This window comes from Etheostoma spectabile, unplaced genomic scaffold (assembly GCF_008692095.1).
Source record: "Etheostoma spectabile isolate EspeVRDwgs_2016 unplaced genomic scaffold, UIUC_Espe_1.0 scaffold00006692, whole genome shotgun sequence".
Lineage (NCBI taxonomy): Eukaryota > Metazoa > Chordata > Actinopteri > Perciformes > Percidae > Etheostoma > Etheostoma spectabile.
This window is the reverse complement of record NW_022603411.1, coordinates 47,501-72,639: the sequence shown is the minus strand read 5'-3', so window position 1 is coordinate 72,639 and position 25,139 is coordinate 47,501. Positions and strand designations below refer to the sequence as shown.

Here is a 25,139-nt window from a genome sequence, read left to right as displayed (position 1 = left end):
GGACCTGCTAAGGATCAAAACCAGCTCTGCTGTTGGGGGTAAAAATGTGGGGGAGACGTATAAAACCACATCCGAACCTTAACCCTAATCCTAGACCATTAGAGCTAGGGTTAACCCATGGTCAGTCTGGGTTAGGTTAAAAACCAATGTCCGAACCCCAACCCTAATCCTAGACCATTAGAGCTAGGGTTAACCCATGGTCAGTCTGGGTTAGGTTAAAAACCAATGTCCGAACCCCAACCCTAATCCTAGACCATTAGAGCTAGGGTTAACCCATGGTCAGTCTGGGTTAGGTTAAAAACCAATGTCCGAACCCCAACCCTAATCCTAGACCATTAGAGCTAGGGTTAACCCATGGTCAGTCTGGGTTAGGTTAAAAACCAATGTCCGAACCCCAACCCTAATCCTAGACCATTAGAGCTAGGGTTAACCCATGGTCAGTCTGGGTTAGGTTAAAAACCAATGTCCGAACCCCAACCCTAATCCTAGACCATTAGAGCTAGGGTTAACCCATGGTCAGTCTGGGTTAGGGTATAAAATCAATATCCAAACCGCAAAGCACATCTCTACTGCAAATACACACAACCAAATACATGAAAACACTGCAAATATAGAAACAAAGAAAAAATAAAAGCACACAAACCGAAACAAGTCCTTGATTGTTTATTCCATTGATTAAAAAAAGTGAAATTAACTTTTTCATTAATTAAGTCTGGTTTTATATCAGAATTTTGGCTAGAACTTAATACATTTCTGTAACTAAATGATTTAAAAAGGCCTGATAGGAACTAATGATCGTGTGTGTGTGTGTGTGTGTGTGTGTGTGTGTGTGTGTGTGTGTGTGTGTGTGTGTGTGTGTGTGTGTGTGTGTGATGACACACTACCTGGCCTCTCAGGTTTCAGTCAGAGAGGCAAGGCGAGGCAAGGCCAGAAGACACCAGACGGACAGACAGCAAGACAGAATGAGGGGGGGACAGATCAACAGACAGACAGACGGACAGACAGAGAGACAGGCAGACAGATAGAGAGACAGAGACAGGCAGACAGACAGAGAGACAGGCAGACAACAAATACTCTGATCCTTACTGGAATAATTTGGGCATAAACAACTATATAAGGTAAGACTGACCCATCAGTATTGACTGTGTGCGTGTGCGTGTGTGTGTGTGTGTGTGTGTGTGTGTGTGTGTGTGTGTGTGTGTGTGTGTGTGTGTGTGTGTGTGTGTGTGTGTGTGTGTGTGTTAGAGACATTTGTAATTAACCTTGTGTTGATAATACAAAAGACTGTGTGTCTAGAGATTACGAGTGCTTTCACACCTGTATTTCAGTAGAGGTGGTGTGATGATGTCATTAGGTCGGCACTACACTGTCCACTCGTCTGTTGGACAGAATTTCCCAGTGAATGTCTTTTATAACAAAGTCTTGGGACAAAATATCCCAGTGAAAGTCTTTTACAACAAAGTCTTGGTTTCTCTGGTTCAGCTTTAGTGTTGTTAATATTTCAGAATGTGAGCATCTGACAGACAGCGAGGGAAGCGGAAAGAGACACGATGATGTCACAGAGACTGATGATGTCACACAGACAACCAGCAATGTGTAATCATAATAAGTTATGGATGTGAAAGTTGTAACCAATCAGATATAAGTCCATAAACTGATAATTCCCACTTGACTGGACTATCTGGGAAAGGGTTTTAATCCAAACGCTTCTGGGTATTTTCTGGGCTAAATCTGCACAAACCACAATTTGAGAAATTTGATTCATTGATTAACCCTCAGGAATCGAGAGAATTGTATCCGAGCAAAAGTGGCACCTCTGATTAATAATTAAATCATTTAATAACCATAAAACACAGAAACTTACAATTGTTGCAGCTTAAAGATAACGAGCTAGCGGTCTGGGAGATCTCTGTTAACGAGCTAGCGGTCCGGGAGATCTCTGTTAACGAGCTAGCGGTCCGGGAGATCTCTGTTAACGAGCTAGCGGTCCGGGAGATCTCTGTTAACGAGCTAGCGGTCCGGGGAGGTCTCTGTTAACGGGCTAGCGGTCCGGGAGAGCTCTTCTAACGAGCTAGCGGTCCGGGAGAGCTCTTCTAACGAGCTAGCGGTCCGGGAGATCTCTGTTAACGAGCTAGCGGTCGCGGAGATCTCTTCTAATGAGCTAGCGGCCGGGGAGGTCTCTGTTAACGAGCTAGCGGTCCGGGAGAGCTCTTCTAACGAGCTAGCGGTCCGGGAGATCTCTGTTAACGAGCTAGCGGTCCGGGAGATCTCTGTTAACGAGCTAGCGGTCCGGGAGATCTCTTCTAACGAGCTAGCGGTCGCGGAGATCTCTTCTAACAAGCTAGCGGCCGGGGAGGTCTCTGTTAACGAGCTAGCGGTCCGGGAGAGCTCTTCTAATGAGCTAGCGGTCGCGGAGATCTCTTCTAACGAGCTAGCGGCCGGGGAGGTCTCTTCGGGATCTTTCTAGCCTCTACAGGTGGTTTTCTATCCAGCCTGACCTGGGCCTTTTTAAGGGTCATTGAGCATTAAATCCAAACTTTGATGGGCTGAGGTTAGCAGCTGTATCATATGTGTTACTGGGAGCTGAGGTTAGCAGCTGTACCATATGTGTTACTGGGAGATGAGGTTAGCAGCTGTACCATATGTGTTACTGGGAGATGAGGTTAGCAGCTGTACCATATGAGTTACTGGGAGATGAGGTTAGCAGCTGTACCATATGTGTTACTGGGAGATGAGGTTAGCAGCTGTACCATATGTGTTACTGGGAGATGAGGTTAGCAGCTGTACCATATGAGTTACTGGGAGCTAAGGTTAGCAGCTGTACCATATGAGTTACTGGGAGCTACGGTTAGCAGCTGTACCATATGTGTTACTGGGAGCTACGGTTAGCAGCTGTACCATATGTGTTACTGGGAAATGAGGTTAGCAGCTGTACCATATGTGTTACTGGGAGCTAAGGTTAGCAGCTGTACCATATGTGTTACTGGGAGCTAAGGTTAGCAGCTGTACCATATGTGTTACTGGGAGCTAAGGTTAGCAGCTGTACCATATGTGTTACTGGGAGCTAAGGTTAGCAGCTGTACCATATGTGTTACTGGGAGATGAGGTTAGCAGCTGTACCATATGAGTTACTGGGAGATGAGGTTAGCAGCTGTATCATATGTGTTACTGGGAGATGAGGTTAGCAGCTGTACCATATGAGTTAGTGGGAGATGAGGTTAGCAGCTGTACCATATGTTTTACTGGGAGATGAGGTTAGCAGCTGTAACATATGAGTTACTGGGAGATGAGGTTAGCAGCTGTACCATATGTGTTACTGGGAGATGAGGTTAGCAGCTGTACCATATGAGTTAGTGGGAGATGAGGTTAGCAGCTGCACCATATGTGTTACTGGGAGATGAGGTTAGCAGCTGTACCATATGAGTTAGTGGGAGATGAGGTTAGCAGCTGTACCATATGAGTTAGTGGGAGATGAGGTTAGCAGCTGTACCATATGAGTTACTGGGAGATGAGGTTAGCAGCTGTACCATATGAGTTAGTGGGAGATGAGGTTAGCAGCTGTACCATATGAGTTACTGGGAGATGAGGTTAGCAGCTGTCCCATATGTGTTACTGGGAGATGAGGTTAGCAGCTGTACCATATGAGTTACTGGGAGATGAGGTTAGCAGCTGTACCATATGTGTTACTGGGAAATGAGGTTAGCAGCTGTACCATATGTGTTACTGGGAGCTAAGGTTAGCAGATGTACCATATGTGTTACTTGGAGCTGAGGTTAGCAGCTGTACCATATGTGTTACTGGGAGCTGAGGTTTGCAGCTGTACCATATGTTTTACTGGGAGATGAGGTTAGCAGCTGTACCATATGAGTTACTGGGAGATGAGGTTAGCAGCTGTCCCATATGTGTTACTGGGAGATGAGGTTAGCAGCAGTACCATATGAGTTACTGGGAGCTAAGGTTAGCAGCTGTACCATATGAGTTACTGGGAGCTAAGGTTAGCAGCTGTACCATATGTGTTACTGGGAGATGAGGTTAGCAGCTGTCCCATATGTGTTACTGGGAGATGAGGTTAGCAGCTGTATCATATGTGTTACTGGGAGATGAGGTTAGCAGCTGTACCATATGTGTTACTGGGAGCTAAGGTTAGCAGCTGTATCATATGTGTTACTGGGAGATGAGGTTAGCAGCTGTACCATATGAGTTACTGGGAGATGAGGTTAGCAGCTGTACCATATGTGTTACTGGGAGATGAGGTTAGCAGCTGTACCATATGAGTTACTGGGAGATGAGGTTAGCAGCTGTACCATATGTGTTACTGGGAGATGAGGTTAGCAGCTGTACCATATGAGTTACTGGGAGATGAGCTGAGGACCATAAGGACCATATGAGTTACTAGTTACTCATGGTCTACTGAAACCTTGTTAATGTTAACACTGCAGCAGCTGAGGTTAGCATGAATGTGCTACATGCTAACTGGGCCTCCAATGTTAAATACAAAGTGTCTCAGTGACTGGAGGAAGAGACCTTTTATCTGACAGGATATGTCGGGGTTAGAGTTTGAGATGTAATTTTGGGCCAGCTGATCAGGGATCTGCTGCAGTCCGAGCTAGCTCAGTGTGGCTAACGCTACCTGAGCAGGGCACACTGAAAGGTTAACGGCATGCAGAGGTACTAGCATTGACCTAGTCACATTAGCACTATTAGCTTTAGCTTAGGATAGTATGTGTGCTAAAAATGACTCAGGAAAGCTTTAATATTAAAGGATCGTCACACATCTCTGGTAGCTAAATTTATCTCAAGTGCCAAAGCGACGGCAGAGCAACTGGCTTAACTATCTGTGCTACCAGCTGAAAACATCTGGGTACTTGCTTTAAGAGGTAGAGACGCTATAGGTTTGTTCCAGATTCTCACTGAACACTTTGATGTTACACAAACCGGATTGGATAAGGGTTAGGGGTCAGGGTTAGGACTGGATTCAGGAGTTCAGATCTCCTTCCAGGACAGAGGAAGTCTTTTAAAAATAACAACATGGCTCAAAGTTAATCAGACTCATTTGCATTTCCATTGGTTCATTTGGAATATGAATGCAGCACTTTGCTTCATGTTGTCACGTGGATCCCTGACCTTCATGCTCAGGTGTGTGCGTGTGTGCGTGTTGAGCGTGTTGTCTACTGCAGACCTGTAAACTCAGGTGTGTTTGTGTGTGTTTTTGTGTGTGTTCCTGTTGAAGAGACATCAGAGTGAATGAAGCTGCTGCAGAGAGTCAGGCTCACTGATCTCACGCACATGTGATGGCAGCACATTCAGAGGTTTCACAGTTACAAGTTACTTGGCATCTGAATCGCAATGTGATCCTCAGAACACACACACACACTAACACACACACACACACGCACACACACACAGCTATGTGGGCGTGCGGATGTGTTTCATGTCTGGCAGCAGGTTGGAACTGTAGCTGTTTGTGTCCACTGAGATTTCAGAGAGAAACTTTAACTTAACTGTCAGTGAGTTTCTGCGGTCTCAATCAGAGACCATCTTTCTAAAAATATAGAAATATATATATATACACTGTAATACATAGTGTGGGGTCACAAGACCCCCTGGGGTCCATGAAGTGGGTCCAGTGTCCCCAGCAAAAAGGGGCATAATCTTTTTTGTGTAAAGTTGACAATGTGTTTAAGTTATGGTTACACTTTGGTCCAAGCATTCCTCATTTTAGTAATTAATTAGCAATGGTCAAAACTGTAATAATGTGGGCTAATGTGTCAGTTTAGGTGTCTGCTGTACTGCATACACACTGGATAATTCAGTTCAATTAAAGTGTATTTACATTATATTGTCATATCCTGTGAGCTGTTAGAGACTCTGTGGGTACATCTCTGCTCTGTGTATCCTCACTCATAGCTCCTCACTCCTGCATCCTCCATCCTCACTCATAGCTCCTCACTCCTGCATCCTCCATCCTCACTCATAGCACCTCACTCCTGCATCCTCCATCCTCACTCATAGCACCTCACTCCTGCATCCTCCATCCTCACTCATAGCACCTCACTCCTGCATCCTCCATCCTCACTCATAGCACCTCACTCCTGCATCCTCCATCCTCACTCATAGCACCTCACTCCTGCATCCTCCATCCTCACTCATAGCACCTCACTCCTGCATCCTCCATCCTCACTCATAGCTCCTCAGAGATCCATACTCGCTCCTCCATCCTCCCTCATAGCTTCTCACTCCTGCATCCTCCATCATCAACTAAAGCTTCTCAGTGATCAACCCTCACTCATAGCTCCACACTCTTTCATCCTCACTCATGGCTCCTGTGGTGAAAGTTTCTTGAACAGCGAGGGAGGAATTTGGTTTGAAGTGAGACTCTGTTGAAACAGAATAAAGACAGAAGGCTGCAAACTGAATCAAAGTTTAGTCTCCAGTGAAAGTTTAATTGTTTTTTGCAGAGAACAATCAAATGACAAGAACAGTCTTCACAATGAACAGAGTTACAGAGTAACCAAAGTTCTGTGTCCCCACAATCAGTAGTACACTTCTTTATATGCAGTGCCCCCCCCCCCAGAGGAGAAAAACCCTTGTTTGGAAACCAGTTTAATCTTAAACAGAACAATTAGTGGACCTCAGGCAGACAGTTTGTTCTATTACGTATTTCTGAATCTGCCCCTCGTGTGTCCAAGTGTCTTGACCAGTCATTCTATCTTAGCTGAAAAAGGACATCTAGTCTCTTGGATAGGCTCTGGTCTCGACCTGGGACCTGGGACCTGAGACCTGCTATGATAAACACCGTTCTAGGCAACTGTTTCTGTCAGGCTCCACGTCATCTATTCTTCAAGGAAACTGTGTGGAGTCCTAACAAACCCAGTGGTCTCCATCAAGGAGAAGACACAGAGGACGGATACAGATGTCATATACTCTGAGAGGCATTGGAGTTCTTATTATGAATAACTTATATGAAAATCATTGGTTAAATGTAATTTTGCATTGAACTCCTCAGTAAGCCATCCTCCCTCCTTGCTTCTAGCTCTGGGCAGATCCATCTTCACTCCTTGCTCCTCGGGGCAGGAATGTTTTCCCTGACACACCAAGCCGACGGACGATAAATCGCCGGCAGGGGCCTCCTGTGACGCCGCCTCTTTTAGGCCCTTGTGGCCTTTGTGCCGGGGAGATCATACACCCATCCTACGCCCTCCTAGACCTGTCCTACGTCCGTCCTACCCCCGTCCTACGTCAGTCCTATCCACGTCCTATGCCCGTCCTAGACCCGTCCTACATCTTTCATATCCCCCTTCATGGAAAGACTCCGCCGCCATTCAGAAGCAGATCCAAAGATGTTTTGCATCCGGTGGAAATTAGGAGTTATAGAGCACACACACACACACACACACACACACACACATTAAATAAATCTAAGCATTAACATTTTAAATTGAGTTTATGTGAGATATGATCCAAATTTATGGACAGTGAACTATTTATAGTCAATATTTAGTGAAATCCTTTGATCTCCAAAACTCTGTCAGCTATTTTCTCTCATTCACTTCCTGCAGGATGCTGCAAGACACACACACACACACACACACACACACACACACACGTACAGATATACACACACTGATCATTTTATCTTAGCGTGGTGAGCTGACAGAGAGAGGAAATGCCGGGCGTCTCTGACTGTGTCCAAAAACATTCTGCGGTCTACAATTGCATACACACACACAAACACACACATGCACACGCATACACACACATCTGTGGTGCATTAAAAGCAGAATGACTTTTCTCTATCAGTGTGACACAACACTCTGCTTGAACAACAACACTGATAACAGCTCTGTGTGTGTGTGTGTGTGTGTGTGTGTGTGTGTGTGTGTGTGTGTGTGTGTGTGTGTGTGTGTGTGTGTGTGTGTGTGTGCAGGGGGAGGGTTCAGACCGATATTTCTGAGAAAAAGAAGACTGGTTTCATTTTATTAAAGGAGCAGTCCAACATTTAATAAACCGGTTGTCCTTGAGTTGGTTGTTTAGTTAAGTGGGATTTTGGAGGGATTATTCAATTGATCATTTTCTTATCAGTTCTTGAGTGAATATAAATGATTACTTTTTGCACCTGTGTAAAAGGGCCATATATAGTGTTTATCATCATCACATAACTGGCACAGTAAACACATAGCAACAGACACTCAGAGATGTTTTGTGGTATTTAAAAGAAAATAGAAATATGACAACCTGACGTTCTTTTTTTAATGGTTTTCTGTTTATGTTTCACAAGATATATTGTTAACAAGTTATTCTACGTTTTCACATATTGCATATTTAAATTATTTCTGAAACCACAATAATTAACCTATTGTCCCAAAAATTGCTAACTAACAACTCCTGATTAAAATGTGCAGATTGAAATAGGCCTTGCGTTCTTGGTTAGTCCAAATCTCCTGAAACGCCCTACAGCAAGGGGGGGGGGGGGGGGGTCCTGACCAGGTGTGAATAACAATAAGTTTATGGTTTAGTTGATTTGCTACGTTTTAATTTGATAGTGGCCCTGTTTAGTGGGTGTCTGTGGTTTGGGTTCACTGATCAAAAAGAAGAAACTCAAGTGTGCCTGATTAGGTGTCCACAGCGGGGGGGGGCATCTAACCTATGTGGGGTGCACATATCTGATGAAATAGTCAGCAGAAAGTGTTTTATCTGAAAGTAACGTTTTTTAGAGACACTGGTTCAGTTCAACTCAGCATATAAGCACAGATAATACACCCTACATCATAATGCATACACCCTAATACAGATAATCACAGACAATACACCCTACATCATAATACATACACCCTGATACAGATAATCACAGACAATACACCCTACATCATAATACATACACCCTAATACAGATAATCACAGACAATACACCCTACATCATAATTCATACACCCTAATACAGATAATCACAGATAATACTTCCTACATCATAATACATACACCCTAATACAGATAATCACAGACAATACACCCTACATCATAATACATACACCCTAATACAGATAATCACAGACAATACACCCTACATCATAATGCATACACCCTAATACAAATAATCACAGATAATACTTCCTACATCATAATACATACACCCTAATACAGATAATCACAGATAATACTTCCTACATCATAATACATACACCCTAATACAGATAATCACAGATAATACTTCCTACATCATAATACATACACCCTAATACAGATAATCACAGATAATAATTCCTACATCATAATACATACACCCTAATACAGATAATCACAGACAATACACCCTACATCATAATGCATCCACCCTAATACAGATAATCACAGATAATACTTCCTACATCATAATACATACACCCTAATACAGATAATCACAGATAATACTTCCTACATCATAATACATACACCCTAATACAGATAATCACAGATAATACTTCCTACATCATAATACATACACCCTAATACAGATAATCACAGACAATACACCCTAATACAGATAATCACAGATAATACTTCCTACATCATAATACATACACCCTAATACAGATAATCACAGATAATACTTCCTACATCATAATACATACACCCTAATACAGATAATCAGACAATACTTCCTACATCATAATACATACACCCTAATACAGATAATCACAGACAATACTTCCTACATCATAATACATACACCCTAATACAGATAATCACAGACAATACACCCCACATCATAATACATACACCCTAATACAGATAATCACAGATAATACTTCCTACATCATAATACATACACCCTAATACAGATAATCAGACAATACTTCCTACATCATAATACATACACCCTAATACAGATAATCACAGACAATACTTCCTACATCATAATACATACACCCTAATACAGATAATCACAGACAATACACCCCACATCATAATACATACACCCTAATAAAGATAATCACAGACAATACACCCCACATCATAATACATACAGTGGGGTTGTAATGTGTTGCCTCCCAGGTAAAATGTGCATAAAGAGAAAGAAAGAAAAGATGAAAATCTCCAAACGGATCAAATGACAGATTAGACATTTGTATAATATGTCACAAAAAGTTAGATTTTATTTCATCATTTACACTTTCAAAATAACAAAAACAAAAAAGGCGTGTGCAAAAGTTTGGGCCCTCTGTAGAGTTAATACCCTGTACCCCTCCTGCAGAGTTAATACCCTGTACCCCCCCCCCTGCAGAGTTAATACCTTGTACCCCCTCCCCCCCACTTGTAGACAGCCAAGAGTCTTTAATTGTTGTTGGAGGTATCTTCGCCCATTCTTCTTCCAAAAGTCTTCCATTGAGGTTTCTGCTCCTTTAAGGTCTATCCATAGATTTACATTATGTTGCGGTCAGGAGATTGTGAAGGCCATTGCAAAACCTTCAGTTTACGCCTCTTGATATGGTGAGATAACCCTGTTGTCTACAGTCAAGATATGAACATCACTCTTCTCAGGACAAACTGGGTAATTAGAATATTTAGGCTGCAGTGAGGTCACTTGAATGTTAAAAATGGTTGTAGGACCTTATCCCTCTGAACCCATAAGGCCATTTTTACAGCTCATTGTCCGTTTGGATTTATTTTATAATAACTTGTAAAACATCAACCCTGTTGTCTACAGTCAAGATATCAACATCATTTTTTTCAGGACAAATGGGCAAAAACAGGACAAAATTAGAATATTTGGGTTGCAATGAGGTCACTTGAATGTTAAAAATGGTTGTAGGACCTTGAAGACAAATAAATAAATAAAATGGAACATGAATCTTCCAGATATGTATTGATATCACAGACAGAGCAGTAATACCTAAAAAAATACCTTCTCATATGTCTTGGGAGTCACACTGTGAAGAAATAATCATCATAAATTATACAGTTGACAAAATACATACATTTTTTCACAGAAGGTCCAGACGCTTTTGCCCTCATGACATTTACTCATGCCAATAATCAACATAATAATATATTTATTGATATTACACCCACAGCAATGCTACACAAGCATTTGTGTCTAAAACAGTTCTCCTATATGCAAAAATAAACATAGTAAACATTATAATTCTTATAAAGCACATACTATTTACATTTCTTCAAAAAAGCCACAAATATGTGCCAAATCTTAAACTGTGACGCCATTCTCCTCTTTAAATGGTAGATATCTATCTTGTGCACTATAGCATCTTTGATCGCATACTAGACAGTTTGACTGGAGTATTGTCCTCTTTCAGCCTCCATACTCTCTGGCTGATGTAGTCTCCCATATATGGGCATACGATTGGCTTTACTTCCGTAAACACACAAAGAGCAGACACGGACCACGGAGCTAGCGGCATAAATTAGCCAAAATGCGATAAATTATGGACATAAAGTGGATAAATCTTGGATATGACGGTTTGGATTTAATGCTCAACGACCCCGAAAGAGGCTGGAAGTTCCAGGCTGGATAAAAAATCACCTGTAGAGGCTAGAAAGACCCAGAAGAGACCTCTGTAATCGCTAACTCGTTAGCTTTTAGCAGCCACTTTCAGTGAGTTTCTATGTTTTATCATAATTTAAATGATTAAACTATGAATCAGAGGTGCTGAACCTAAGTCTCTCGGGTTGAGAGGGTTAACTTCAGCTTTTTCACAGATGGCATCAAGTTAGCGTCCAAAATTTGCTGAAATATTATTGAATCCATTTTTCCTTCTACTCGTGAAAAGTTCCCTGTGCCACTGGCTGAAATATAACCCAAAGCATGATTGACCCCCCCCCATGCCTAACAGCTGGACAGAAGTTCTTTTCATTAAATTCTGGGCCCTTTCTTCTCAAAATGTACCTTTGCTCATTCCGGCCAAAAAGTTCTGTTTTAACCTCCTTGGTCCACAGAACTTGTTTATTTTTTTGTTATGTTGAAAGTGTAAATGATGAAATGAAATCTAACTTTTTGTGACATATTATATGAAGGTCTAATCTGTCATTTGATGCTATTTGGAGATTTTTCATCTTTTCTTGGCTTCTTTTTGCACATTAATACAAATTTGTATCTGGTGTGCCCAAACTTTCCAACCCCACTGTCCATCCTAATCCAGATAATAACCTGTGCAGAGAGGCAGAGAGAAGAGGAGGAAGACACCATTCATGCCCTTTGATTATGTTTTTTTGTTGTTTTGTTAATGAAAACCAGTTTTTGCTGTTGGACCGAGGTGTTTGGATTGAAGTTTTAATTGATTAATTAAAGGTGTTAATTTGTTTTTTGGTGGCACCATCTTGTGGTTAGAAATGTGATGACATCACTGCCGTTTGTCTCTGAGAGTCGGTGTGTGGCGCCTGTTATCACAAAGACAAGAGGCTGAATGACATGTTAGTGATGGACACACACTCACACACACACTCACATCACACACACATACACTCACACACAAACACACACACACACACTCACTCACTCACACACAGACAGACAGACACACACACCTTCAGTTCAAAGCAGGGGACCAGTCACCAGCAGCTAAACACAGTAAGACTTGTGTGTATAACAATGTTAATGTTTCTGTTTGATCAGATGAAGGAATTACTAACTAATTAATCGCTAGCAGAAGATGCTGTTGACTCTGTTGGTGATAGTTCATTAGTTCATTATTTCAAGTATGAGGTTAATAATCTTGATCATACCAACATATTTTACACACAGAGACTACTGACGGGGGATGACAATAACAACGTACTGTGAGAATCCATCATCATATCAAAGCTTATTTTATTAGCTTTATTAGTGTGTAATTCATGTCATCCGGAGAGAGAGAGAGAGAGAGTGTAGGAAGGTTGGTTTAGTTCCAGTTAATATGCATGGTTTGTAAAATTAAAAAAAGAACCAAGCACACAAGGATGTTCCTAGACGTCTTGATACTGGCAAACATGTGATCTATCTATTCTGTTGGATTTATTGAAACCTTTCGTCTGTAGGGGGGGTTAGAATAAAGTTAGGTTATAGTTTGGTTAGGTTATGGCTAGGTTAGGTTAGGGTTAGGTTAGGTTGTAGTTAGGGTGTTGTTAGATTAATGCTTTGGGTTAGGGTTAGGGTTGGGTTAGGGTGTAGTTAGGTTACAGTTTGGTTAGGTTATGGTCAGGTTAGGTTAGGTTTAGGGTTAGGTTAGGATTAGGGGGTTAGGGGTTAGGTTTGGTTGAAACCCACTGCCCTGGATGGGCGCTGCGAGGGGCACAAGTCAGTGTTAGGGTTACAGTGTCAGGGTTAGGGTTAGAGGGTTAGTTTCAGGTTAGAGTAAAAACAAGGGTTAGGGTAAGGGTTGGTTTAGGGTTAGGATTTAGGGTCTGAGGGTTTTAATTTTTGGCACTGGCCTATTGATCTGAGGTAGATGGAGTTCTGAGAAGTTTGGGTTTTATAATTTACTTCAATGGATGGGCTGCGTTTCTACATCTGGCAGAGGGATTGTTAGTGTAAGGGCAGTTTTGCCCCCCCCCCCTCCAGAACTAGGGGGGTGGGGTAAGAACCCCAGATATGGCAAGAACGCTGGACTACGGGAGAGAGGGAAATGATTGGCATGGGCCGCATTGGGCCTGGGTGTACGATTTAGAAAGGGATGGGAAAGGAAGGGGACCGGAGTGTTTAAGGTATGAACGGAATTGATTTATTGGGAGAAAGATATGCGTAATAGACCAAAAGACGATAAAATGGTAAACGAGACAGTAGCCAGTGGCCAGTAAAATCATGTCACACCTCCAGCTGGCACTGGAATTAATAAATAAATAATGAATGGATATAAGTAAATTAATTAAAATGTTAAAAGACATGCAAAAACAATGAATCTAATAAGTGCTTGGAAAAGGTTTTTGAAGCTGATGCTGCTTGTGGAGCCCTCTTGGTCCACTAGAGAAAGGGTGGTAGGAAGCTGGTAGAGGCCGTGTTGTGGGAACCCCGGTTGCACCGCTGTTTGTGACAGCTTTCGCTCTGGTGACAGCTGCCTCATGAAACAGCCAGATGCTGCTGGAGCTCCTGCTATGCATGGCATGGGACCATCCCGGGTTGAGATTCTGGGGTAAATTTACAGATCGTGGCACCTGCTTGACCCCGACAGCGACCACTGTTCAGACCTGACCTAATGCTCTTTGGGACTCAACACAACACAGGGGCTTCCACAGGTTACTGCCTCGTCTGCTTCTGTGGGTAGCCGCTGTGTGTGTCTGTGTGTGTCTGTGTGTGTAGCTGCTGTGTGTGTCTGTGTGTGTGTCTGTGTGTGTAGCTGCTGTGTGTGTTTGTGTGTGTCTGTGTGTGTAGCTGCTGTGTGTGTCTGTGTGTGTCTGTGTGTGTAGCTGCTGCAACCTCTGGCACGTTGCCACAGTAACTGCTGACATTTAAATGTCACGCTCCTAGTGAGATGCTGGAAGCTGTCACTGTTTCACTGTTTCACTGTGTCACTGTTTCACTGTTTCACTGTTTCATTGTTTCACCGTTTCACCGTTTCTCCGTTTCACCGTTTCTCCGTTTCTCCGTTTCTCCGTTTCTCCGTTTCACCGTTTCTCCGTTTCACCTTTTCACTGTTTCACTGTTTCACTGTTTCACAGTTTCACTGTTTAATTGTTTCTCTGTTTCACTGTTTAATTGTTTAATTGTTTCACTGTTTCTCTGTTTCACTGTTTCTCTGTTCTCAGGGAATGTAGTTTAATGGGTTGTGACGGTTTTTAGTGTTCACCTGCAGGCCGTGCTGGGTGTCTGAAGAATTTAATTTACAATTTGGAACGGTTAAGGTCACTTTATTACAACCAAAACCTGTCTAACACCTTCCAGAACATTTATCTGCCAACGTTATCACTTCAAACGAGACTGACAACTGGTACCAATACAATATAATCCCCATAATGATATTTTTTATTAGTTCCCATCCATTCTGCGGACAGTGTCATGCCAGGGGGTGTGTGCCAGGTTTCAGTGATGCAGAGGAAGTCCAGTGTGTTGGGAGTGATGACTTCATTCAGGATGAGGGATTTATTGCTTAGTGATGGCGTGTTGAGCGTGGCTATTTTATTTAGATGACGTTGTTTTGGTGTTAGTTGGTTGGACTGGGGGAGAGGACAGTTGTTTGGCATGCTATGAATTGCTGTTTTGATGTGATGAAGAAATACAGTTTGACCATAATGAAGGGATGCAGAGTGACGGGGTGGGGACATCCAGTATGAGGCCACAGGGGGGAGCTGGTGTGGGACATATGATGGTTCTTACAAGATCCTGTAGCTGCAATAATGGACACAGCTCATCATATCTTCTATTGCTCAACTGCTGGAGCTTTTGGCTAGTAGCTGACATCAGCAGTAGCCAGTAGCTAGCATGGATGTATTAAGAGAACGGTAAGCAGGGCTGCAGTACTCGAGTCCGGTCCTGGACTCAATAACAAACATAAGACTCCTTTAGCTCCATTAGCTCCTTTTGTATCAATTTTTTTGTATCATAATTTTCGCTCCTACAAGTTAGGTGGGTTCTTATTACATTACACAAAGATAACTGGCTATAATTAGCGTGCACGTAGCTAACGCTGCAGAGCTAGCCAGCAACCTCAGCAGTAGAGTTTTGGCGAGCTAACCAGGACAGTATTGTCGCCCACAATCAACCTTATGTATGGTGGCACTCAGTTTTGCCTCCTGGTGATAATAATAAAAGTTTTTCATTTCTACACGTTATACCCTGGATGTATTAGAACTAGCTATGTAGCCTATATGCTTAAGACACAAGAGAGAAGCCAGTGAAAAATATGCTCAACATACGTCCCATACTCCATTCTGATTGGTTGTAGGTTTACCCAATTAAGTGCCTTTTCTGGTTTGGATGAAACAAAGCCCCATAATCCCAGCCCAAAGGAGCAGTAACAGACTCATATTCTGACTACAACCTGAGTACCTCAGGCTATGGGTTGGCATGAACCAGATAGCATTTCAGATGTTCATACTGCTATCTGTTGAGAAGAACTGACAACACACCTGGATGCTCACATGAGGCTGCTCCTACTTGTTGGGGTGTACAGGCATCGAATGAGGCTACATGTATGGTAAGTGTTCTACACATTTGTCCCAAATAGGCCCAATGGGAGAAAGCTGACATTCACAAGGTACGCAACTCTTGTCTCCTGAATATGAAGGCAGATAACTCCTGAAACAGAGGATGACTCATCAAAGTCCCAAGTGACATGGTAGCATGCATTTTACTCTGGCATAACTCAGCATCCCATAGGCTGGAGGGGTAATGGGGTGTAATCTGTACACCCCAGCAAGAAGCAAGAAGATACAGCCCCATGGTGTTAACATCTTTCCATCAAAAACCCTTCCATGTTGGCTTGATGTTCTCAGTTGGTGCTCTGCCTTGGATGTGAGACAGCCCTCTGGTATTCAGCTAGACAGTCCCTTAATACACCCGGAAACTGTCTTTCTCCTATCTTCGTTAAGCTCGTCTGCAGTGTTGCCTAAGGGCCCTTTGTGTCATTTAGCCAGGGGTCCGCCTTAGGTTTACTTAGGTTTAAAGGATTTAATCCGATGAGGGGAATAGAGTCTAGGATGTCTGTGCATGTAGAGGGGAACAGAGAGAAGGTGACCTGGGGAAGAGGGAGAGACCAGACCATGCTTTACATGAAACTGTGAGCCCAAAAACGCAGAGGCTAACTCTCCAGCTGAAGAGGAGGAGATGCAGCGGCGCCTAGAAGCTGAAGAGACGGCTTAATAGGTGGAGGACACTGATCTCCACCCTGACGGGGGGGTCTGAGATGCCAGTTTCAGTTATTTCACTGAGTGAAAGTGAAAGCCCGTAGGACATGACGAGATCCAAGGTGTGGCCCTTTCACTCACTGGTTCAGACCAAAAGAGTTCAAAAGGGTTTTAAGATCATGAGCAACTGGGTTTGAGGAACCAAAACACGTGTGTGTGTGTGTGTGTGTGTGTGTGTGTGTGTGTGTGTGTGTGTGTGTGTGTGTGTGTGTGTGTGTGTTGCTGTATTTAGCTGCTTGAAGCCTAATATTTGTGGGAACCAGCAGTTACTAAGCTGACACATGATCTGAGAGAAGAAAGACAGACAGAGAGACAGACACACAGACAGACAGACAGACAGACAGAGAGACAGGTGAAGAAGAACAGCTTCGGCCTGTAGGGGGCGCTACCTGGCAGCGAGTGATCATTGTGTTATAAACTCTGAAGAATGATCAACAACAGTGATCGGTTCATTCCTGACAATAACAGACATTGACTCAATCAATGTTTAACTTCCATCAATATTTTAGCTGATTGACGTTGATAACCCCAGCTGGCTGTGATCCAAACGCCCACTAAAGGAGACAAGTAGGCAAGGAGAGGAGAGGAGACAAGGAGACAAGTAGAGGTTAGTGGTTGATCAGACGGCGCTGAGGAGGGGCTGAAAGGAAATCATGTAGGAACACATAGAGGAATGAATTACGGTGTGTGTGTGTTTGTGTGTGTGTGTGCGTGTGTGTGTGTGTGTGTGTCTGTGTGACAGCAACTGCAACCTTACACCAGAGGCTAACTGATAACTCCCAACAGCTGCAGCTGCCATGGCAACGTAAGGGTGAAGCCGTGAAGACACAAGAGACAAGTGTGTGTGTGTGTGTGTGTGTGTGTGTGTGTGTGTGTGTGTGTGTGTGTGTGTGTGTGTGTGTGTTGTGTGTGTGCCTGTGTTTGTGCGCTTTTGTGTTACTTTGAGCAGCTCTGCGTCTATTTTTATTTCATATTCAGGAAGCGTGAGTCTCTCATCTGCCTTTTCTTTCTGAGGCTTTTGAAGAAGTCGTCTTCATCCAGTAACAAACCGTCTGGTTTCAGGTTGCGTCCCGGCGGTGTTAGCAGTCTTCAGATGCCGGCTCTGTGCTGCTTTCTATTGGACATCATAGCTGTCCTCTCCCGCCTCCCCCATCAGGCGCCCCAGGCTCAGCATTTAAATGGAGCAGCTCTTATTTGGCCAACAGGACCTTCTTTGTAATGATCAGTGACTTCTTCTCTCTCTTGTGTGGTACCACAGGGATCCATTTATGGCCCCCTCCTCTTTTCCTTATTTACATTGCCTTCAGGGGTGATAATAGACAGGTACAAACAACTTGTTGTTTCATTATTATGCAGACGGTTTGCACATATACCTGCCTATGAAGCTAAAGGGCACACACGCTTATCTCTCTGCTTAATTGCCAATGTTATTACGCTGTGGCAGTCCCAATACTTGCTTCACTTGAATGAGGAGAGACCCAAGGGTGGTCCATATCTTTGGTACTTCTTGCCTGGTGAACACTCGTTTAGTGAGTGTGGGTGCCCTGGTTCGTCTGTTACGCCAGCCGTCAGGGTTCAGTCAACCAGTGGACGGCCCTTTCTGATTGGATGATGTCATTGATAGTTTGTTGTGTGTGGACAGTGATCCTGTCTTTCAGTGTCCGGTAACTTTAACTCTCCCCTTCCTCTTGCTGCAGGAGGCGGTTGCTAGGAGACGGTGGAGTTGGGGCAGCGCTGCATGATGCCAGCATGGCGCTTGTACTACCCCCTGTTGGTTCAGAGATCTTCAGACGATTCACACCATCCTCGCTGGAGGAAATACAAAAACGACAGGAAGTGGAGGAGGAGCGCCAGAGGAGGAAGGAGAAAAACATTGAGGTACAATCACAGGATTCAAAACATGCCATAACCAGCGAGAAGGAAGATGAGATGAGACATATTTCATTTGTTGTGGGAATACAACACTAGTACTACACACTAGTACTACATGCTCACAGTACAAAGACTGTTACTTCTGCTCATAGACACTGTCAGATTAAAACCACTTCAGAGCTGTTAAGCATGTTTAAACCAATTAAAATCGAATTTCAAAATGTTAACACATCTCCTCAAGCAGAAATTAGTCCGCTAAGTTCTGCAGATTTTCATTCCTGATCACAGCTGAGAACTATATGAAATGTACAGCGTGCAGATTGGCTTTGGGTCTGATGATAAGCAACATAATGTTTCATGTGCAGCCTGACATGCAACGCAGTCATTGATTTAAGATCGCATTGTTGTGTTTGTATGAGTCATGTGGAGTCACTGTCGGTCTGACTGTCTCTCTGTCTGTCTCTCTGACTGTCGGTCTGACTGTCTCTCTGGCTGTCTCTCTGACTGTCTGTCTGACTGTCTGTCTCTCTGACTGTCGGTCTGACTGTCTCTCTGGCTGTCTCTCTGACTGTCTGTCTGACTGTCTGTCTTTCTGACTGTCGGTCTGACTGTCTCTCTGGCTGTCTCTCTGACTGTCTGTCTGACTGTCTATCTGTCTGTCTATCTGTCTGACTGTCTATCTGTCTGTCTATCTGTCTGACTGTCTATCTGTCTGTCTGTCTCTCTGACTGTCTAACTGTCTGACTGTCTGTCTGACTGTCTGTCTGACTGTCTATCTGTCTGTCTGTCTCTCTGACTGTCTAACTGTCTGTCTGTCTCTCTGACTGTCTATCTGTCTGTCTATCTGTCTGACTGTCTATCTGTCTGTCTGTCTCTCTGACTGTCTAACTGTCTGACTGTCTGTCTGACTGTCTGTCTGACTGTCTATCTGTCTGTCTGTCTCTCTGACTGTCTGTCTGACTGTCTATCTGTCTGTCTGTCTCTCTGACTGTCTATCTGATTTTAATTGTGATTGGCTGTCTCTCTGATTGACAGATTGCAGAGGAAGATCTTCCTAAACCAGCCAGTGATCTTGAGGCTGGGAAGCCGCTCCCATTCATCTATGGAGACCCGCCCCCTGAGCTGTTCAACACCCCATTGGAGGAGCTGGATCCCTTCTACCAATCACAGAAGGTCTCTCTGTCGTTGATAAAAGATTTTTCCCTCTGTGGCGACTGGAGACTGATCAGTTTAGATTAATAAATTATTAATTTTTAATCTCAGTTTCAGTTGTAGGAGTCAGAATCCAATGAATTAAATTTGCTTTATTGGCATGAACAAAACAAACAGAAAATCCCTATTCTGCACCTATCACATATAAAAACATAGGTGTCTTCTCTGGTGATAACATTATTATTATTATTATTATTATTATTATTATTATTATTATTATTATTATTATTTCTTAGTGAAGGCAACTCTGAACTGTCTGTGATTCTCTCTGACCTGTCTGTCTCTGACCTGTCTGTCTCTGACCTGTCTGTGACTCTCTCTGACCTGTCTGTCTCTCTGACCTGTCTGTCTCTGACCTGTCTGTGTCTCTCTCTGACCTGTCTGTGACTCTCTCTGACCTGTCTGTCTCTCTGACCTGTCTGTCTCTGACCTGTCTGTGTCTCTCTCTGACCTGTCTGTGACTCTCTCTGACCTGTCTTTCTCTCGGACCTGTCTGTAACTCTCTCTGACCTGTCTGTGACTCTCTCTGACCTGTCTGTCTCTCGGACCTGTCTGTGACTCTCTCTGACCTGTCTGTCTCTCTGACCTGTCTGTCTCTGACCTGTCTGTGTCTCTCCCTGACCTGTCTCTCTCTGACCTGTCTGTCTCTCTGACCTGTCTGTAACTCTCTCTGACCTGTCTGTGACTCTCTCTGACCTGTCTGTCTCTGACCTGTCTGTGTCTCTCTCTGACCTGTCTGTGTCTCTCTCTGACCTGTCTGTGACTCTCTCTGACCTGTCTGTCTCTCTGACCTGTCTGTAACTCTCTCTGACCTGTCTGTCTCTCTGACCTGTCTGTCTCTCTGACCTGTCTGTGATTCTCTCTGACCTGTCTGTCTCTCTGACCTGTCTGTGACTCTCTCTGACCTGTCTTTAACTCTCTCTGACCTGTCTGTCTCTCTGACCTGTCTGTGACTCTCTCTGACCTGTCTGTGACTCTCTCTGACCTGTCTGTGACTCTCTCTGACCTGTCTGTAACTCTCTTTGACCTGTCTGTCTCTCTGACCTGTCTGTGTTTCTCTCTGACCTGTTTGTCTCTCTGACCTGTTTGTAACTCTCTCTGACCTGTCTGTCTCTCTTTGACCTGTCTGTCTCTCTCTGACCTGTCTGTCTCTCTCTGACCTGTCTGTCTCTCTTTGACCTGTCTGTCTCTCTCTGACCTGTCTGTCTCTCTCTGACCTGTCTGTCTCTCTTTGACCTGTCTGTAACTCTCTTTGACCTGTCTATCTCTCTGACCTGTCTATCTCTCTGACCTGTCTGTAACTCTCTCTGACCTGTCTGTAACTCTCTCTGACCTGTCTGTGACTCTCTCTGACCTGTCTGTGACTCTCTCTGACCTTTCTCTCTCTGACCTGTCTGTGTCTCTCTCTGACCTGTCTGTCTCTCTGACCGGTCTGTAACTCTCTCTGACCTGTCTGTCTCTGACCTGTCTGTGACTCTCTCTGACCTGTCTGTAACTCTCTCTGACCTGTCTGTCTCTGACCTGTCTGTGACTCTCTCTGACCTGTCTCTCTGACCTGTCTGTAACTCTCTCTGACCTGTCTGTGACTCTCTCTGACCTGTCTGTCTCTGACCTGTCTGTGACTCTCTCTGACCTGTCTGTCTCTGACCTGTCTGTGACTCTCTCTGACCTTTCTCTCTCTGACCTGTCTGTGTCTCTCTCTGACCTGTCTGTCTCTCTGACCGGTCTGTAACTCTCTCTGAGCTGTCTCTCCCTGACCTGTCTGTCTCTCTGACCGGTCTGTAACTCTCTCTGAGCTGTCTCTCCCTGACCTGTCTGTCTCTCTGACCTGTCTGTGTCTCTGACCTGTCTGTCTCTCTTTGACCTGTCTGTAACTCTCTTTGACCTGTCTATCTCTCTGACCTGTCTGTCTCTCTGACCTGTCTGTGTCTCTGATCTGTCTGTCTCTCTGCAGACATTCATCGTGATTGGTAAAGGTAACATAATCTACCGTTTTAACGCCGAGCCAGCCTGTTACCTTCTGAGTCCGTTCAGTCCGCTACGGACCATTGCTATCAAGATCCTCATCCACTCATATCCTTTATATATTTGTTTTATATTTATATACCGTACAGGCCAGAGGTTTGGTTACACCTTCTCCTCCAATGAGATCCTTTATCTTCAGGACTATTTCCATTGGAGATTATCACTGAAGGCATCAGAACTATGAGTGAACACGTGGGATTATGGACTTAACAACAGAGTAGAAATAACTGAGAACATGTCTTATGTTCTAGTTTCTTCAGAGTACCCCCCCCCCCCCTTTGTACTCTTGTTATTCTCTTGATGAGCTCCAAGAGGTCGTCACCTGAAATGGTTTCCCAACAGTCGTGAAGGAGTTCCCATGATGCTCAGCACCTGTCGGCCCTTTGCCTTCACTCTGCGGTCCAGCTCTCCCTAAACCATCTGGACTGGGTCCAGGTCCGAAGACTGAGGGGGGACAGCACTCCATCACTCTCCTTCTGGGTCAAATAGCCCTTACACAGCCTGGGGGGGTGTTTGGGGTCATGGTCCTGTTGGAAAATAAATGATGGTCCAACTAAACGCAGACCGGATGGGAGGGCATGCTGGTTCAGGATGCTGTGGTAGCCCTGCTGGTTCAGGATGCTGTGGTAGCCCTGCTGGTTCAGGATGCTGTGGTAGCCCTGCTGGTTCAGGATGCTGTGGTAGCCATGCTGGTTCAGGATGCTGTGGTAGCCATGCTGGTTCAGGATGCTGTGGTAGCCATGCTGGTTCAGGATGCTGTGATAGCCATGCTGGTTCAGGATGCTGTGGTAGCCATGCTGGTTCAGGAAGCCTTCAATTTGAAATAAATCCCCAACAGTGTCACCAGCAAAGCCCCCCCCCCCCCCCATCACACCTCCTCCTCCATGCTTCACAGTGGGAACCAGGATGTAGAATCCATCCGTCACCTTTTCTCCGTCACAAAGACACGGCGGTTGGAGCCAAAGATCTCAAACCTGGTCTCATCAGACCAGATCCCAGATCTCCACTGGTCTAATGTCCATTCTTGTGTTTCTGGTCCAAACAGATCTCTTCTGCTTGTTTCCTCTCCTTAGCCATGGTTTCCTAGCCTTGTTTCCTCTCCTTAGCCATGGTTTCCTAGGCTTGTTTCCTCTCCTTAGCCGTGGTTTCCTAGCCTTGTTTCCTCTCCTTAGCCGTGGTTTCCTAGGCTTGTTTCCTCTCCTTAGCCGTGGTTTCCTAGCCTTGTTTCCTCTCCTTAGCCATGGTTTCCTAGGCTTGTTTTCTCTCCTTAGCCGTGGTTTCCTAGGCTTGTTTCCTCTCCTTAGCCGTGGTTTCCTAGCCTTGTTTCCTCTCCTTAGCCGTGGTTTCCTAGCCTTGTTTCCTCTCCTTAGTCATGGTTTCCTAGGCTTGTTTCCTCTCCTTAGCCATGGTTTCCTAGGCTTGTTTCCTCTCCTTAGCCGTGGTTTCCTAGCCTTGTTTCCTCTCCTTAGCCGTGGTTTCCTAGCCTTGTTTCCTCTCCTTAGCCGTGGTTTCCTAGCCTTGTTTCCTCTCCTTAGCCGTGGTTTCCTAGCCTTGTTTCCTCTCCTTAGCCGTGGTTTCCTAGGCTTGTTTCCTCTCCTTAGCCGTGGTTTCCTAGGCTTGTTTCCTCTCCTTAGCCGTGGTTTCCTAGCTGCTAGTGGACCATGAAGGCCTGATCCAGTCTCCTCTTACCAGATGTTCTGTCTACACTGTAAATAAATAAAGACAACGCATTGAATGAGAAGGTGTAACCAAACTTTTAGCCTGTGCTGTATATTAACTTTATTATTTAACCCTGATGATGATTTTGTTCCTTAAAACTCTAAATATCCTAAACATCCTTTATCCGTTACACTGTTCCTCTCTGATCGACCAGTCTGCAGCTTATTGAAAAATGATCAGCTGATGTTATTTTTATTCCTTAAAACCAAAACTTTATTCAGTTTGTTCATCATGTTGACAATCATCACCAACTGTGCGTTTATGACTATGAGTGATCCTCCAGCGTGGAGCAAAGCCGTCGAGTGAGTCAACACACACAATGATACACACACACACACACACACACACACACACACACACACACACAGACCTTTACACACACACATGCTAACAGTCTTTTTTATGTTTCTCTGTTGTTGAAAAGGTACGTCTTTACATTCATTTACACGTTTGAAGCAACGATCAAAGTGGTGTCGCGAGGATTCTGTGTTGGGGGCTTCACCTTCCTCAAAGACCCGTGGAACTGGCTGGACTTTATGGTCATCAGCATGGCGTAAACCTCACTCACCAACACGCTGATCCATGTGGTACCCGTGGTGTGTATCTTAGTTTCTGGGTCACATGACCGAGGTGATGATGATGTTTCTCTCTGTTTCAGATACCTGACCGAGTTCATTGATCTGGGAAATGTTTCTGTGCTGAGGACGTTCAGAGTACTTCGAGCTCTGAAGACCATCACAGTCATCCCTGGTGTGTGTGTGTGTGTGTGTGTGTGTGTGTGTGTAAGCAATACAAACTGACAGACATAAAATCCTTTTCTTATTTTTCTCCTTATATTTAGGCAGTGTACAGTTTTTCCAAATGAGCATAAGATGCAACAGTTCCATTTAGACACAGAGGCCGTTACCGTAGCGTTGGAGTTAATTAGTCAGACACCAACATGACTCGTTAAAGTGGTTTGGATGAAAAGACTCCTGGGACATGGACATGTCACAGCCATGTGTATGAATGGTTCTTGAGAACAGGCTGTAATGTGCCCCCCCCCCCCCCACCAGGTCTGAAGACGATTGTCGGAGCTCTGATCCAATCAGTGAAGAAGCTAGCTGATGTCATGATTCTGACCGTGTTCTGCCTCTGCGTCTTCGCTTTGATTGGCCTGCAGCTCTTCATGGGAAACCTGCGGCAAAAATGTGTCCTGATGCCGCCACTGTTGCTTAGCAACCACACGTCTGACATTGGCCTTAACACCACTTACGATGGCAATGACACCCACAGCAACAGGACAGGAAGCGATGACTTTGATTACAACGAGTTCATCAACAACCCAGGTATGAATATGTTTGTTAATTCAATTCCATTTTATTTATAATACCAAATCGTGACAAGAGTTATCTTAAGACACTTTAGAGATGGAGTAGGTCTAGACCACTCTATAATTATCAGATAGAGCAGGTCTAGACCGCTCTAATATTATCAGATAGAGCAGGTCTAGACCACTCTAT

The 25,139-nt window shown here is 44.2% G+C and overlaps 1 protein-coding gene across 2 annotated transcripts in view; it reads left to right on the top strand.

Annotated features, from left to right (window-relative positions):
* Positions 1-941: 941 nt before the first annotated feature.
* The window catches only part of scn4ab (sodium channel, voltage-gated, type IV, alpha, b), a 60,614-nt gene continuing 36,416 nt past the window's right edge, over positions 942-25,139 (top strand). The window contains exons 1-8 of one of the 2 annotated variants that reach the window (XM_032508240.1): positions 942-1,118; positions 18,507-18,687; positions 19,717-19,854; positions 21,848-21,966; positions 23,850-23,939; positions 24,062-24,190; positions 24,296-24,387; positions 24,693-24,965. In XM_032508240.1, the coding sequence (XP_032364131.1) occupies positions 18,559-18,687; positions 19,717-19,854; positions 21,848-21,966; positions 23,850-23,939; positions 24,062-24,190; positions 24,296-24,387; positions 24,693-24,965 (970 nt within the window). In that variant the 5' untranslated portion in view covers positions 942-1,118; positions 18,507-18,558. Of the gene's footprint in view, positions 1,119-12,532; positions 12,563-18,506; positions 18,688-19,716; positions 19,855-21,847; positions 21,967-23,849; positions 23,940-24,061; positions 24,191-24,295; positions 24,388-24,692; positions 24,966-25,139 lie in introns of those variants that run through there. The other variant, XM_032508239.1, reaches the window with a different exon arrangement.